Source organism: Podospora pseudocomata, chromosome 7, assembly GCF_035222375.1.
Source record: "Podospora pseudocomata strain CBS 415.72m chromosome 7, whole genome shotgun sequence".
Lineage (NCBI taxonomy): Eukaryota > Fungi > Ascomycota > Sordariomycetes > Sordariales > Podosporaceae > Podospora > Podospora pseudocomata.
Genome location: NC_085891.1, coordinates 3,349,467 through 3,365,826, shown reverse-complemented (window position 1 = coordinate 3,365,826; position 16,360 = coordinate 3,349,467). Strand labels below are relative to the sequence as shown.

General features: G+C 53.5%; 3 protein-coding genes and 1 non-coding gene across 4 annotated transcripts; 2 read left to right on the top strand and 2 right to left on the bottom strand.

Annotated features, from left to right (window-relative positions):
- The first annotated feature begins 1,474 nt into the window (after positions 1-1,474).
- On the top strand, positions 1,475-8,122 carry QC762_711170 (uncharacterized protein). Its single transcript, XM_062893967.1, has 5 exons — positions 1,475-2,701; positions 2,765-3,169; positions 3,560-6,346; positions 6,402-6,766; positions 6,833-8,122. The coding sequence occupies exons 1-5, from the start codon at positions 2,120-2,122 to the stop codon at positions 6,939-6,941; spliced, it is 4,248 nt and encodes a 1,415-aa protein (XP_062739822.1). The 5' UTR covers positions 1,475-2,119; the 3' UTR covers positions 6,942-8,122.
- A 596-nt stretch (positions 8,123-8,718) lies between these two features.
- Positions 8,719-9,852, top strand: QC762_711160 (uncharacterized protein; the record flags this gene model as incomplete). Its single annotated transcript, XM_062893966.1, has 1 exon — positions 8,719-9,852. One exon carries the CDS (start codon positions 8,719-8,721, stop codon positions 9,850-9,852), a length of 1,134 nt encoding a protein of 377 aa, XP_062739821.1.
- Positions 9,853-9,911: 59 nt separating this feature from the next.
- Positions 9,912-16,223, bottom strand: CRN1 (Coronin-like protein crn1). The gene is made up of 8 exons (XM_062884336.1): positions 15,790-16,223; positions 14,896-15,688; positions 14,079-14,834; positions 12,470-12,558; positions 12,262-12,404; positions 12,054-12,200; positions 11,421-11,994; positions 9,912-11,362 (listed from the first exon to the last, which is right to left on the bottom strand). Exons 2-8 carry the CDS (start codon positions 15,581-15,583, stop codon positions 10,487-10,489), a joined length of 3,273 nt encoding a protein of 1,090 aa, XP_062739820.1. The 5' UTR covers positions 15,584-15,688; positions 15,790-16,223; the 3' UTR covers positions 9,912-10,486.
- QC762_0114250 lies at positions 13,667-13,739 on the bottom strand. Its single transcript has one exon. It is a non-coding gene; the product is annotated as a tRNA-Val (tRNA).
- Positions 16,224-16,360: the final 137 nt, after the last annotated feature.

The following is a 16,360-nucleotide window of genomic DNA, read 5'->3' as shown; positions in this document are numbered from 1 at the left end:
CCGAGATTACTATGCGACGAGCACCTAATAATTATCCCTCGGGCTAATAATGAAGCGGGAATTATGTCAAGAAGAGTTCCATAGGGCAAAGCATCGTTTTCTGTCGCACAAAGCCCGTCCTTTGTTTAATTGGGCCAAAAAGACGGGATGCAAGTTGCCCAGATGCAAGAAAGCAACCCCGGATTCCATTCAACACCAAGCCCAACACTTTTTGCTTTTTACCGGTCCAAAAAGCTGACGCATTCCCGCGGATACTGGAGGGTCACTGGTAGAAGGAAGGATATGTATGAAAGGTCCATCGATGGCTTGCCTTCATCTCCATTCCTGCAACCCCTCACTGTGATGCCATACCCCGTATGCCCCCGGCTGCCCAGTTGTGGAGCGGCGGCTCTGTTGGCTTCTCCAGCAATAAGCTGGCACGCTGGCAGCGACCGATTCGCCGCCATCCCGACTGACCGACTTGAACCGAGTTCTAGGTCACCCAGGCGATGAGAGCCTTTCAGGGCTCATGCATGCAAAAGATCATGCAAGAGAGGGAACATGGGATGAAGGAGTCAAAGCCAGCCATCGGGAGTCAGTGGTGGGTGGTCTGGAATCTTAAAGTGTAAAGAGGGCAGGGGTCATAGTGGGGGGTTTATATGGGGAAGGGGACTATACAAGTACACTTAGATACTTGATGAATATTCATGTATGAACACAACGACACCTCCATTCTATTGACAGAAGATGATCCAAAACCCTGGGTTCTGCCGATAGAAACAGACCAGTATGCCCTCGGTGAAAGGTTGTCAAGGCGAGTGTGATGCCTCAAAGAGAATCGGGACAATAGGAAAGAGACCCAGGGACAATAAGACTTTCTAGTCGAAGTGCCTGGGGACCTATGGCATCCAGACCCATCAACTTTCTTTAGGGCACCCCGCGATGGTCTGCTATTGTGAACCTGAAATGAATGTTTGTTCACAATCCTCACTGGGGTATGGATGGACAAAAAAACAAAGATGAGCACATGTTTCCTGCCCAGATGTGTTGTTTGCACCACACTGCGCTGCCATGAGGTGTCGGGATAATTTCACAGTGAGCAGTGAGCCGGCGGTGCTTGTGCCAGTGCCTGGGGCAGGGCTCCCGTCGTCCATAGCTTGACAGCCTTTGATGTCACTGGCGTGGTTGAGGTGACTTTCAAGGTTTACTCGCAACTTCAGCCTCATGCACATGTCAATATCTGAAAGTTCATAGCCAACCCGAGAGTCTGGCATACCTAGAGGCCTAGATAATAGCACTCATCAGTGAATCCACTTAACGAAGCAGCAGGTTGTCAGCGTTAAGTGAGTGGCAGACTCACCTGGTCCAAGCTTTGGGACGTGGGCATAAGTGGGGCAGAGGTACCACGGGGAGCAAATCACAGGCAGGCAGGTACTTGATTAACTTTTTGGTGCGGCGAGAGATGCCTGGGCAAGGGCCCCCCTTCCCTCGCCTCACCAACCATCAAAGCAGCTGCTGCAGTGCCCAAATTTTTCCCTCTTTTTCGATTTTCCACCACCACTTTTTCACAACCATCTTGTGGATTTCGAGGAGGAAAACGTCTCTCACTGACGGGCACCTCCATTCACGTCTTCTCTCATATTCTCCACCCGAGAAGCAGAGATTTACGACCCACCTCACCCTGCCCCTCTCTCAGACCTGACAGAGCAGAGCAGAGGTAATACCTTACCCCCTCCCAAGACAGTTTGTTGTGGGCTCTCTCCAGCAGATCCGGCAAAGTCGCTCTCTTGTCGCCTCGAACTTTTTCGGTTGCGACAACCCACCTCCCACTTCCCACCACCACACTCTTTCACGATAGAGTTTGCCTTGCCCTGCACGCCCAACCACCCGACTCTTCGAGTGTGAAAGCGACTGCACGCAACTTTAAGCCAACGGCAACTCCACACTGTCTATCTGACTTTTGGAGCGACTGGTTTTTTCTTTTTCGCCGGGACTTTTTTTTCGTCTTCTGCGCAGCAGCAAACGTCGGATTTGATATCTCGACCCTAGTCTCACACCAACAATCCTCCCCCGCAATCAATTCGATACAACAAACCGCGCACCTCGAGAAGAACAGAGCTTTCGAGCAACCGATTTCTTAATGACTTCTACTGCGAGTCAATCCAACCAAACGCCGGCTACTTCCAACACCGCTCCCGTAGCTGCCCCGTCGTATGCTTCTGCAGCCGGTGCGAACAAGAAGCCGACCTCAACCCCGTTGATTGCGACGGGTTCTCACCCGCCCGTGGTGGCTGGCTCGACTGTCCCTCCTAATGGAAAGTCCGCAAATGTCCAGCCGGTGAACGGCAGACAGAACATTACCCCCGCCATGCCTGTCGCTCGCGGAACCACCATTGCCAACGGCAGTGTTGCTGATCACACCCGGAAGCCCTCTGTCACCATCAGTGCCAACGCCCCGGCCGGCCATCTTGCCAACGGTGGTCCCGTCGGTGGCCCGATCCCCAAGTTCGGCTTTGAGTCGCCAGCCATTGCTCACAGCACTCCCCAGCCTGCTGGAGCGACACCTATCCCGATTCCGGGTGGTGCCAACCCAAGAGTGGCGTCTCCTGCTCACTCCCCATCGCCCATTCCCCAGAGCCACCAGAGTGGTGGTGGGCTTGCCCAACGCGCTGGTGCCCCAGCTCAGGGTCCTGTCTTTGGCAGCTTCCCCGGCGACGCTGATGTGAGTACATATCTGAACATGTCTGATTATTCCCGCAGTCCCTTGCTAACCGGTCCCTCTCAGCGTCACATGAAGCAGCACGGTGCCGCTATGGCTCAGAGCCCGCATGTTCGACGGGACTCCCAGGCTTCGGCCCATGGTGAGCACGGCGGCCCTGGTCACGGTCGTGGCAACTTCCAAGGTGGTCGCGGTGGACGTGGCAGCTTCAGCCACGGCCATAACTTCAACAACAACCCCAACATGGGGTTTCCCCCAAACAACCGGAACTTCTCTGGTCCCAACGCTGGACATGCCGGTCGTGGAATGCCTGCGTACCGGGGCGGCTACCCTGCCTCTCCCCAACCTCATCGTGCTAGCCCTGCTGGCACTCCCACCATGGCCCACGGAACTCCAGTAATGCAGCCGAACACTATGCAACCTGTTCCGCCCAACTATTACCCGCCCGCCATGAACATGTATCAACAACCAGTAAAGTCCCCCTTCATTCCCACAAACCCCCCCTCTTCTTCTACTTCTTCCTCATTCAAGCCGCACAAAAACAAGAAGCAAGCTCGCCGCGAGGCGGACAAGGCTTCCCAGCAGATGCGTGGTCCCAATGGCGCTCCCCAGAAACAGAAAGCCCTCGAGCTCTCCCAGAAGCCTCGACGTCAGAGCAAGGTGTGGGAACAAGGAGTCGGTTTCCATCAGGAGTTCAACGGCGGCCCCCCACCGCCCGAGTATTCGGATGGCCCGCTTGCCCCATACAGCTTTGATCCCAGGCGCGGGGCGCCCATGCTGGGTCCTCCGTTCATGGGGCCCATCGACTTATCACCAGAAAGCCGTAATTTTGAAAGGCTGCTAACCGAAACCAAACTACAGATGAGCGCGCCGTACATGGATCCCTATCGGGCTCCTCCTTTCCAGCCATACATGGGCCAGGGTAACCCATACCTCCCTCCGGCCGGTGGCTTCAACCCAGGACAGCCAAACTTTGTGCCACAAGCGCCCTACCAGCCCCCTTCAGGTGCCCCTCCTATGTCCCGTAATGCTTCACAGATTTCAGATCGTCCAGCCTCGAGCACTGGCCCTGCCCCAGCTCCTCCCTCGACCCAAGGCACCCCCCAGCCACGAGCCGCCGTTGCGCCTGCGATTGTCAGCTCGACATTTGCTCGTCCCAAGAAGGGTGGCATTGTAATCAAGGACCCCAACGGTAATGTTCTCGACATCAACTCTATAAAGGCTCCTCCCTCTCCCGCCCCACCGGTTACGCAGCAGTCTAAGACGCCTCCCGTAATCGCTTCCACCCCAACTCCGCCCCCCAAGTCGGCGACTCCATCCCACGTGCGCAATGAAAGCGCCTCTAGCAAGACAATCGAGCAGGTTAGAAATGAGTTCAAGAACAAGGTAATGGGTTCCACCATCACGCCTGCCGAGTCCAAGGCGAAGGACGACGAAGCTGCTGCCAAGGCTGCTGCGGACAAGGCCGCCGCTGAACAAGCTGCTGCTGAGGCCGAGGCTAAAGCTGCCGCCGAGAAGAAGGCTGCTGAGGAGCAAAAGGCTGCTGAGGAGAAGAAGGCTGCTGCCGAAAAGGCTGCTGCCGAAAAGGCCGCCGAGGAGGAGCGCCTCGCCGCTGAGAAGAAGGCTGCCGAAGAGGCTGAGGAAAAGAAGAAGGCGGAAGCCGAAGCCAAGGCTCAGGCTGAAGCCGAGGCAGGGGCTGCCAAGAAACCAGCAACGGAGGAGGAGAAGAAGGAGACTGAGGAGGAATACATGGAGCGCATGATTCGGGAGATGGAGGAAGAGGATGCGAAGCGTGAAGCCGAACAGGCCGCGATCACCGCCAAGAAGGAAGCCGAAAAGGCAGCCCAGAAGGCCCTTGAAGAAGCCAAAAAGGCGGCTGAGAATAGCCCAGAAGCTCTCAGAGCCAAGGAACGCGAGATGGAGATCCTAGAGGAGCGGAGGGAGCAGGAGCGGGCCAAGGGCGGCTCCTCCAGTGTGGCCGAATTGCTCAGCAAGGACTTGAAGGAGCTTGCCATCAGCGAAAAGCCAGCTGCCGCGGCTCCCCCAGCCATCAAGACTGGCGCAGACAAACCCAAGGGCAAGCCTGCCGCTCTGAACCTGGCGCCCCTCAAGACTGCCCAGGTCGAGGCCCCTCAGCCAAGTGCCGCGCTGCAGTCCCTTCGTTCCGCCCGCTTCCTCCCAGGCGTGAAGTTGGACATTTATCCCGAGGGTGTCCGCTCACCCAATCCTGCTCTCAACGCTGCGGTGTCAAAGAAGGGCAAGGTCTTCAAATACGACGCTGCTTTTTTGCTGCAATTCAAGCAGGTGTTCACTGAGCAGCCTTCTATGGAGTTCCACCAACAGGTCAAGACTTTGATTGGCGACTCGGATCGTTCGGCCTCGGCCCGCACCCCGGGTGGCGGTTCCGGCCGTCAAGGTTCCCGCGCTGGTGCGTCGTCCGCTTTCCCTTCAGGCGGAGCCATGGGCCAGTTTGGCGCCAAACCACTTCCTCCTGGTACGACCTCGGAGCAACGGTTTGCCATGTCACAAGGCAGTCTGGGAGGAAGACCCCCCATGGGCACTATGGGCGGCTTTGGCCGTGGTGGTTTCCCTACGAGCATGAGCCGGAACCCTTCAGCTGCTGGAGGCTTGCCCTCTCCCCGCACCGGTAGCAGACGCGGAGGCAGCAAGAGAGAAGGGAACTTTAACAACGCAAAGGCCGAGGCCCAAGCTGCAAAGACTATGCCCCTTACTGCAGGCATGGAGCTCAAGCCCATTCAAGTCTCGGCGACGGGTTGGAAACCGACCAGCATCAACAAGCCTCAAGACCCGACCGCCGTGGCTCAAAATGGCCACATGGATCCCGAAATGGTGCAGCGCAAGGTCAAGGCTGCCCTGAACAAGATGACTCCTGAGAAATTCGACAAGATTGCCGATCAAATCCTCACCATCGCCGCGCAGTCGAAGAACGAGCAGGACGGTCGGACACTTCGCCAAGTCATTCAGCTCACCTTCGAGAAGGCGACAGACGAAGCCCACTGGGCCTCCATGTATGCCAAGTTCTGCAAGCGCATGCTCGAGTCGATGAGCCCTGAGATCCGCGATGAGACTGTCACGGACAAGCAGGGCAACGTTATCAGCGGTGGTCCCCTTTTCCGCAAATATCTCCTCAACCGTTGCCAGACTGAGTTCGAGCGAGGATGGAAGTCTAACCTACCTCCTCCTCCTGAGGTCAAGGAGGGCGATGAGAAGAAGTCTGCCGAGGCGGCCATGCTCTCAGATGAATACTACATTGCTGCGGCTGCCAAGCGTCGCGGTCTCGGTCTCGTCCAGTTCATTGGTGAGCTCTTCAAGCTGGGTATGCTGACAGAGCGCATCATGCACGAGTGTGTTCGCAAGTTGCTCGAGTATCAGGATCTCCCTGATGAAGCCGAGATTGAATCTCTCACCAAGCTGCTCAGAACGATTGGTGGCACTCTGGATAGCACTGAGAAGGGCCGACCTATGATGGATGCCTATTTCCAGCGCATCGATTCCATGATGAATCTGCCGACTCTTCCCAGTCGTCTCAAGTTTATGCTCATGGACATTGTGGACTTGCGCCGCAGTGGCTGGCACTCCAAGGAGCAGAACAAGGGCCCCAAGACCCTCGAGGAAGTCCGCGCCGAGGTAAGCCATGCATCTCCCTCTCGTGTTCGAGACTATGTTGCTAACAATTTCGCAGGCCGAAGCTGCCGCTGCGCAAAAGGCAGCGGAAAATGCCCGCACCAACCAGCGCGGTGTCCCTGGTGGTCGCCCCATGGGTGGTCGTCAAGATTCGAGAAACTTCTCGTACGCTAATGCGGCTCCCAACACGGTGGCTAGCGACGATCTCCGTCGTCTGAAGGGCTCATCCAACCGCAGCTCCAGCCAGAACATGGCTTCATTCGGCCCGACCTCGATGTTCAACTCTAGAAGCAATAGCGGTAGACGCATGGGAGGACCCGGTGGTGCTTTTGGGCGTACCGGAGAGGATTCCGGTATCTCCTCACGCACCGGGACGCCCCCAGTTTCGCAGCGCGACTCGGTTGGCCACGCCAATGCATTTGCGTAAGTTTTTACTCGCTTCTTTAACTCGCCGTATATGGACCATAACTGACCCACATGTATTTGCAGACTTCTTGCTGAGGCTGATCATCCCGGTTCGCCTCCATCAGCGCACGCGTCGCCCGCTCTCCCCAAGGCGTCGCTCGACTCGACTGTCACCTCGGACAAGAAGGAGTAAAGGGTCTTTTCATTGCATCAGTCTCGCATTCATGAAGTGTATGCATAGACTCGGCGGTTAGTTCATTTGCATTTGCGACGGGGGCCTTCAAAACGGTTTTTTTTTTTTTTTCACCAAAAGTTTGTGATACCTCAAATAGAGTCTTCTCGTCATCGGGGAGAAGACAACAATCCGCCACGAAGAAGGGAATGAGATCTTCTTTTTTACCAACGGAGTTACGGACATAGGAGGAGGGCAAGCACCCGGTTTTTTGTCAACAGCTTATTTGCTTTTCCAGGCGTTTTTTCTTCTCGACATCACCCTTCTTTTTTCATGTTGAGTATTGGTACGATGCCTTATCAAAAGTCGTTTTGTTCATCACCATCGTCGTACTCCTTTGACTTTCTTCGTTGTTTACGGGTCATTCCAAGGTCTCGACTTGGCTTCTCGTGTCCTTTGAGGACTGTTCTTCACTCTTACGACACATCACTGCTGGCAGACTTTGGGTGCAAGGTTGGCTGGCAAGGGTTTTCTGTTGTTGGAAGGGGGAAGGGCTGGGAAGGTGACATGACGACGAAGATGAACGGTGGAGGTTAAATATGGCAGGGATGATGGAAAAGCGGATGGATGTTTCGCTGGCCGGCAAAGGAAGATAGAGAGTGGGAGGGGAAATAGTTTCTTACTCTCTTCTTGTTTCTATATCTGGTAGTTGCTGTTGCCGAGGGTTAACTCGTCTCTTTTTTTTTTCTACTTGGATTCGTCTCTTATGTCTGCTGCTATTTTCCTTGTGCTGTTCTCTTGATTTCGCTCTGGTTGTTATTTGGGGTTTGTTACCTCACCGACAGATTTTATATTTTCAGATTTATGCACACAGGTGTATTTGTTGCTCGTTGAGTGCTGTTGCTGTCATCTTCTTACTCTTCTACCCCATCTTGTTGATTGGCTAGGTTGTGTGGTGTTGGGAGCATCAATCGAAATATTGCTTTAGACTTTCTTCTCGATGTTTTCTTTGCGTGATTACTCATGTGCGCTTTGTGAAAGATTGCTAGATAGATATGTGGCCCATGGAGGAAGGTTTGGACGATCCTATGGGAGGGGGATATAGAATATGTCTCTTGGGAGATGACTTAATAGCTAATGGGCGGGAAAGAGGTGGAGCTAGTAGACGAGTCGACAAAATGAAAATTAAAAAATCGTTACGAAAATAGCTGTCCAAGTGCATTTGCCGTTGTTGGGTTATCATTTGAAGCCTAGCCATCATCTCGATGCTATCATCGCTTTAAGTTGACACTCATTACTCTCTAACTTCCAAGGCATGCCAATGAACTTTGAGTCTTGTTTTGATACTGAGATGATTCTGTAAGTTGAGGTGTCTGGCTTTGGCATAATAGTAGAAGAGAAATCCTTCCAGGTTGTTACACCAGAGAGCGAGATGTCGTGATCGTTCAAAGTGGGCACCGAACTCAGGTTCTGCCCCTCCCTGACTCCCACATTGTCTCTCTCTCGCACCTCCAGCCAAGACATTTTGTGATTCGCCCCACGGTTCGGCGGTGCCTTACGTAAAGCTGGGTTGTATCCGTGCAGGTGGTATATATATATAAACCAAACTTTCCTTCTTTGATATCGTGAGTTTTTTTCTTTTTTTCTTGAAAGTCTTTGACCGTTCACCCATCCGCCAAACAACAGCACATGAACCTCTGAGTGATCCGCAGCTCAGCATCTCCGAATTCACCTCATCCTTCCCCCCCGGGCATCCATCTCCATTCCACCTCATCAACCGCCACCTACCACCCTCAAAATGCCCTCCTCCTCCTTCTCCTCCTCCAACAACAACAACAACAACAACAACAACCCTCAACAACCCTCCCTCCCCCCCCACTGGCACCTCACTCCCGAACAACAATCCCAGATCTTCACCACCTCCATCCTCCCCTTAGAAATAACCCCCTTCATCCCCCCCACCCCTTTAACCTCTTCCCCAAAACCAACAGCGATAATCCTCCTCGGCCAAACCGGCTCAGGCAAAACCCGCCTCGCCCCCCTCCTATCCTCCTCCCTATCCCCCTCCCCAAATCGTCCCCCCTGCCACCTGATAGCAGACACCTACAAAACCCACCACCCCTTCTACGCCCCCTGCCTAACCCTCCACCCCGCCCTCGCCTCCGCCCTCGCCTCCCCCTCCGCCAGAGTCTGGCTATCAATGGCTTGCTTCGCCGCCGCCGAAGCGCAGATCCCGGTCTTGGTCGAGAGCGCGTGTCGACATCCGGGGGATTTTGAGGATATAGTCAAAATTTTCAGTGGGGCTGGGTACACAGTCAAGGTAGTCATCCTCGCCGTGCCAAAGGTCCTCTCGAGGTTGGGGGTGTTGGTTAGGTTTTATCGGGGGTTACCGGAGAGTATGAGCAGGGGGTTGCCGCCGAGGTTGACGCCGAGGGGTGTTCATGATGAGAGTTTTGGCGGGTGCGTTACTGGCGCGGGGTGGGTTGACGAGCACCCGGGACATGTGCACGAGGTGGTTGTCGTTCGGAGGGGAGGGGGGGTGGGGTATCAGAATGGGAGCGAGGGGGGGGAGTGGAAGACGGAACCGAAAGCGAGGGAGGGGTTGGAAACGCAAAGGAGAAAGTTGACGTCGATGGAAAGGGAGGGGGCAGAGCAGAATTTGAAAGTGCTGGAGGGATTGGTAGCAGAGGGGAAGGTGGACAACACGACGGTGGAGGAACTGAGGGGGTTACTAGAGGAGACAAAAGGGGACGAAGAGGAGGAGGAGGAGGAGCTGAAGCAGTTCGATATCGACGCTTTTGTCATGGGGCGAAAAAGGGAAGCGGAACAACAACAAGCAAAGCAAAAGACTACACAAGAGATCTTGGATGAGATCGAGTTTGATGACGACGATGACATCAACTTTTACAATACTTGCTCTTGTTGCCGCTAGACGACACCTTTACATGTTAAACAAAGGAGAGGACAAGACAAAAGATTCAACATGTAATTCACACTTCAACACTTTTAGACATAACTCAGAATAGAGTACAAAAGTTGTTAAAAAACAACCCTTTATTGATCTTGTCATGTCTCAGAAACGGTGACTTTAAATGTACATATACGCATAACAAGAAAAATAATGAAAAAATCATGGGTATTTGAATTTTTTTTTTGCTTGTTCGCTTTGCCTGCTTGCTTCCCCTCCCCTCCTCCCCCCCAGTAGTCTTCTTCCAAAAAAACACCTCCCTCCCCTATTCTTCGCTAGAAAGACTTTGCAAAACAACCCAAATCAAATCAAAAAAGCCAGAGATAGACCAGGACTTTTCTCTTTTTTTCCATCCGACCATGTCTTCACAAACAGAAAAACACAGGAAAGAAAAAATCCCTCCAGTCCTTCCCCCCCCCCCTCCCCAAATTAGTCTTTAATAAAGAGAAAAAAAAACTCAAACAACCCATATCGCTCGTAATGACATACATCTCACATGCATTGTTCTGTGTGTGTGAAATTCGCTTCCCAGAAGCAAAACCAAAAAAAGATCCAACGCCAATCTTTTCAACTCGAGGTTGGTCAAAAAGTTCACCCTTCAAGATCGGGCCTCTTCCAACTCCAGCTCCAGAAGCCGGATCCGCTCGCTCTGCTCTTGCGACCCGGCCTCGACCCGCTTCTTCAGGGTCTCGACGTCGCTGGCAAGGCGGTTGATGACGTTGGTCTGGGAGGTGATCTTCTCGCTCTGGGAGCTGATGATGACGGCCTGCTGGACCAAGAGGTGCTTGATCTGCTCCAGAGACACTTCGATAGGAGTCCCAGAGGGCGTGGCCGCCGCAGCCGCAGCAGCGGCGGTAGCTGCCGAGGGAGTAGGGGTATGCTTCACAGAAGGTGTTACATTGCCGGGGGATCTGACAGGGGACACCTGACTAGGAGAGTGCTTGGTGCCGGGAGGGGGAGTAGTCGCGATCGGGAACGGCTTGTTCGGTGACTTGATGATGATGCTCTGGCGCTGAGCGGGACGCGAGATCTCCTCGAAGCTCGAGGCCTCGGAATCATTGCCAGACTCTTCATCGTCCTGGAACTTGTTGGCCATGGCCGAGATGGAGGTCTTTTGGTCAGCAACCGAAGGAGCAGGGGCGCGGGCGACAGGAGCCGGCTCGGGCTCCTTCTTGGGCGAGGCAACAGGCGCGGTGGCCGGGGCGGGAGCCGGAATCGCAACAGGAGGCTTGTAGTCGGAAGCGACCTCCACAGGAGCATTGCCGTCATAGATGCTTTCCAAGTCGATCTTGTTGGGAAGACCCTCCTTGCCGTCGAACCACTCCTTGGCAGTCATGGCGGGCTTGACACCGGTAGCGGGAGGGAAAATGTCGGATTGGAAGGTCTCGGCGCGACGAGGCACGGTGAAAGAGATGGGCTCAATGTAGGTATCGTTGACCGTCTTGTAACCTCTCATAACCTCATTCTCGTGAACCTGTTGTCTGTTAGAGAATCTGTTGCCGAAAGAAAAGAAGAACAAAAAAGCGACTTACGTTGATACCGCGACGAGGAACAAAAGCAACACCACGCTGGGGATCACCAGACTTGTACTCGGCGAGAAACTCGAACTTGTCGTTCTGATACTCAAAGTAGCGAATGTTGCCGTCACCCTTGCCAGCGAGATAAAGGCAGTTGGATCCGTCGTCCCAGAAGGGCATGCAAACGCCAGAAATGGAGTCGAGAGAAGTGAAGCCACCAATGGGTTGCGCGCGACCAGGTTCCCAGAGAGCGATTTGCCGCTCACTCATCCTCGAAAAGCCGGTAGTGGCAATGCGGTTGTGCTCGCCGAGCCACACAGCGCGGCTGTTTTTGGCACCCTCGTGGCCGGGGTGCTCGTGGACCGGCTTCTCCTGCCTGACATCCCAGACGCGGAGCTTCTTGTCTCTCGAGGTAGTCACCAACATGGCGCCATTGGCGCTCCACGACAAGCTCTGCACAATCTCGGGGTGCTTCAGAGTGTGACCAGCCTGCCCGGTACCGATATCCCACAGCTTAATAGTCTGATCGCCGGAAGAAGAGGCCAGGATGTTCTCGGCGGCTGGGTTGAAGAGAACATGTCCAACTTTCCTGGAAACCAATCAGCCTCGCAGCCCCTTTCGACAAGCAGCCAAAGCATCACTCCCTACCTGGAATGTCCACCCAGCTTGCTAACAGGAGCTACATCAACAATCTCTTCCGCATCGGTATGGAGTGTGAACCCTTGCGGCACCTCCCAGATGAACACCTTGCCGTCATCCGAGGCCGAGGCAATGATGCGATCGTTGAACGGGTTCCTAATCGCAAGTCAGACCATCTCCTTTCGAACCCCCAACACTCCAAGGATATTATGCGCACCAGTCGGTATCCAACACAGCAGCAGTGTGTCCACGGAACAGCGGTATTTGGTCGGGGAGCTTGCCGCGCTCGTTTACGGGGATGACAGCGAAAGCACCACCACCACTTGACTCCCAGTTCACGGAGATGTACTCGGGGTTGACCTAGCCAGAAAACCAACATTGGTGAGCTTCACCACTCCGTTTCTTTCTCGGGTAGCAACACCTACCTTGAGCAAGTTGGTGTCCCAAGCATTGCGGCTGATGTGAAGGTTGTCATAACAAAACTCCTTCTTGGTGGGCTTGCCAAAGACGTGTCCTAAAACAAAAAGAAAGCAAACGGCCTGTCAGTATAATCCTTCCTCTTACTACAACACTCTTTCAGTCACAATCGCATGCGCTGGCGTCGGGAACTGCCCAAAAACACCAGAGCACGCGACTGATGAGGCTCGGTGATTATGCAATGCAACAAGCTGCTCGTCGGAGTAGTCGGTCGGTCGGTCGGTCGGTCTCTCTCTCTCTCTCTCTCGGTAGGTAGGGGAGGTGGGTTCAAAAGCTTACGATATTTCGACGCGCGCACGAAACGGCCAGCCATCTGGAATTGCTATTTGCTCTTGCTGTTGACCAAAAAAAAGAGAGAGGGGATATTGAAAGAAAAAAAAAGGAATTACAAGAAGAACGAAGAGAGACGGGTGGTGGTGTGTGTGTGTGTGTGTGTAAAAGTGGTGAGAGTAGTTAAGTGTGACTTTTTTTCCTTTCTCTTTCCGTTCACAAGAAGTCGTCGCTCGTTGAAATGCTCCTAGGTTAATGAAGGAAGATCGGCCCTGTTGAAGCTGAGATAAACCACCCCCTCCTCCCCCAGGTTGCTAACGAAAAGGCAGCCAGGCCTATGCACACCGTGCACGGCTCCAAGATTAGCGCGGTCTGAGGCGCCCGAGGTGGTGTTCCCTGGGAGAAGGTGGTCCGTCCACTCCCTGCTCCGTGCAAGACATTGGTTGCTTAGCAGTCGCTCCCGCCGGGAATGCCCCTCCACCAGTGTCCAGCGTCCATCATTGGGCTTGGAGATCGCTTCTATCTTTTGTAGTTTGGTAACTGTACGGTCGCATTCCACCCCTCTTGCCGGCCTTCTAGCGTCAAGGGAGAAGAATTCTTTTGTCTTCCTGGTGTGGGCAGAAAAGGGGTCAGATGGAGAAAAGCCATTTACTCAGCGACGGGCCTTTGTTGACACTGTGATAAAAAAAAAAACCGAAACTCGCATCGGTCGATTCAGGGGAATTAGGGGGGTCGCAATATTGACAGGGTGGGGCCCTCCTATTTCTGTCTCCATTCGCCATGGAATTGCTGAAGCTCCTCCGCGGTCCCCCGCAACTCCATACCGTCATGCATCTCCATTATAAATCACATCAGCGACTGCCATCTTCATCCGAGGCCGGCTGGTGTAGTGGTTATCACGTTTGTCTCACACACAAAAGGTGCCAGGTTCGATCCCTGGGTCGGTCAAAGTCAGTATCATCAGGGTCTCTTGAAACAGTTCCTCCAATTCTTTTGACCATTTCTTTTTGTTTTCATTTGGGCATGAGAAACATCTTTTTGTCTCCCAGGCGCATTAACAACAACACAGGTCACAAAACTAAAAGCTGACCAACTGTTTGTATAACTTCTGCCTAAACACTATATCTTGCCTTTCGGCCTTGCAAGCTACTCTCTTCCTTTCAATGTTCCCAAGAGCAGCACCAATAAGACCACCAACCGTTGAACTCCAACTCCAATCTGACTACCAAACCGCTTTTTTCGTACCATTACTCTGATATCATGCTTTGCTTCATTACTCCATCTCACCCTCAAGCTGCTGTGAGGTACTCCAGCTAATCTGCGATGCCTCCCCAACCTGCAACAGCTCCTCCCGCAGAGACCGCCTCGGAGTGCTCGCACACATGTTCGAATCCCCTTCCAAGATACTCGCCGTTGTATTCTTGTCATCTTGCTCCTCTGCTCTGTTCAGCTCCAACTCTGCTGCCTCGTCAGCACCAACCTTACTGCCGCTGCCATATGGACCACAATGTCCCCTCGATGAGGCCAACGAAACCAGTGACAACCCCCCAAGTTTGTTCCTGAACAGTGCCTCCAATTCCTCATCACTGAGTTGGTTGAGCTCGCATAGGCTTCGCTCCATCAGACGAGACTGGTTGGCGCTTCCGCAGGCGGTGCAAACCGGTGCCTCTGGTGACTCTGGCGACCAGGAAGAATCCGACAGAATACGGCGCTGGCGGGAAGGGATGCTGACATTGGATGAAAGCGTCTTGGGGCTGCTCAGCGAGTTGCTGTTGCCATTCACCGTCGTGTCCAGCGATGTCCGAGCCGAGTCTTGCTGGCTACTGCTGGGAAGAGTTGGCGAGTCCGAGGAAAAATCCCGAGGGGTCCCCGACGGGTTTGCACAAGTTGACATGCTTGGACTAGTGAGGCAACCGTCCCTCGCACTGGTCAGCAAACCGATTCTTGTGTCATACAGACGTGAAGCTTCCTCTAGTGAAGAATTCATCGAAGCTATGGTAGCAAGCGGTGGCAATGTCGGACGGCTTCGTGGGCCAAGGGATACTATGGAGGTAGGTCCTGGTCAGCCATGTCCGTTGTGATGTGCAGAAAAGCATAGACTTACCAGGTGTGTCACAAGCAGAGTCCAAAGAGAAGTTCTTATCGACCGTGTCCTGGACAGCCTTCTGAACGCCTAGTTGAAAAGAGCTTCGGCGGCCTAGCCAACCTGCTCTGGTCTTGACATCCGCCGGCAAGGCCAGGACGGGAGCTTTTGGTACGACTGGATCGCAGACGCCGATGACATGGTCACTGCCATTGTCATCATCATTGCTAGCCCTTTGCTGATAGTGACTCTCGGGGCTGGTGGGGCTTTCTTGTTGAAACCTGCCACGGAGCGAGAGAAACATGGAGCTAGTCGTCCTCAACAACCGCCTGGCGGGCGAGTGAGGAGGGGTTGGGCCATCTCTGTTCGAGTACGGTGTTGGTGTAGTTGGTGTAGTTGGGGTTTCTGTCCTTTCGTCGCGCTCAAAGTGGTCCCGAATGTTCTGCCGTTGAGAGTGCCGGTTACCTACAGAGTTGAACCAACGTCGTCTTTGCTGTGGTTGATAATCTGTAAAGGGCACTGGTGTTTGTGAAGGTGTGTTTTTGGTAACAAAAATTCGGGAAGTCTTGCGACGAAGCGTGGCAAAGATGGAAACGCGAGACTTGGGGTTCAACTTGGTCTCCTTGTCCGTAGCCGTTGGGGACATGGAGCTCCCCGATGAGGCGCTAGTCAGGTTTTCCATTCTGACAAGGGAGTCTGATGATAACATAGAGCAAAAGAAAGCAAAGGCCTGAGATGGTAACGACAGGCCGGGAGTACAACAGTGGCAGGGAGAAAGCTGATGCCACTGGGATGACGATGGAGGATGCAGACACTGGAGCTGTCAGCAGAGAAAGGTGGGTAGAAGATTCCATAGTTCTGGGAGTTTGAAGGCTCGACCAAGCCTCGTATCCTCTGAGGCTTCGGAAGGCGCACCGAAGCTCTCCCGCTCCGGAGGGGAAGGTGTTGTTGAAAAAACAGCAAGACCAGAGTGGCATATTGTGGGGAAAAAAAGGAGAAAAAAAAGGAAAAAAAAAAAAAAAGAAAAAAAACAAAAAAAAAGAAAAGAAAAAAGGAAAGTCATGTTTCGGACAACAAGATTGATGAGATCTTTCCTCCCAAAATAACCAAGACAATCGCTCGCGGCTTCCTCGAACGGACATCATGTCATTTCTCAGCACCGAATAAGGGGGCAAGAGCGCCCCCTATTCGCATCTTTTTGCTCAATGCCTCTTTTGATGCAGATACCAAGAAGCAAAAAAGGAACACGGTTGACCCATCACGTCAAAAAAGTATCAAGAGATATTTGAACGGTATAGCTGCGCTGGCCGTGTTATTATCTGCCGTCCGGTCCCAGGCGTTGAGCTGTGGTTGTTACTTGGAGAAGAAGCTTTGACCAACCAGGAAATGTCCAAATAAACCAAGCGCATCTTGAATCTTTGAATCTCGAAGCTCTTGCATGCATTTGAATCCCACGCGACAACGCGCCCCCCAGCGAAAACAGCAC

What these genes read in the sequence shown, in the direction of transcription:
- QC762_711170 (XM_062893967.1), top strand. Translation starts at nt 2,120, where the DNA reads ATGACTTCTACTGCGAGTCAATCCAACCAAACGCCGGCTACTTCCAAC. An exon ending in TCGAGGAAGTCCGCGCCGAG is followed by an intron (nt 6,347 to 6,401) that starts GTAAGCCATGCA and finishes ACAATTTCGCAG; the next exon opens with GCCGAAGCTGCCGCTGCGCA. An exon ending in GGCCACGCCAATGCATTTGC is followed by an intron (nt 6,767 to 6,832) that starts GTAAGTTTTTAC and finishes ATGTATTTGCAG; the next exon opens with ACTTCTTGCTGAGGCTGATC.
- CRN1 (XM_062884336.1), bottom strand. Translation starts at nt 15,583, where the DNA reads ATGTTATCATCAGACTCCCTTGTCAGAATGGAAAACCTGACTAGCGCC. An exon ending in TACCTCACAGCAGCTTGAGG is followed by an intron (nt 12,559 to 14,078) that starts GTGAGATGGAGT and finishes TTTTTGTTTTAG; the next exon opens with GACACGTCTTTGGCAAGCCC. An exon ending in GGGACACCAACTTGCTCAAG is followed by an intron (nt 12,405 to 12,469) that starts GTAGGTGTTGCT and finishes TTTTCTGGCTAG; the next exon opens with GTCAACCCCGAGTACATCTC.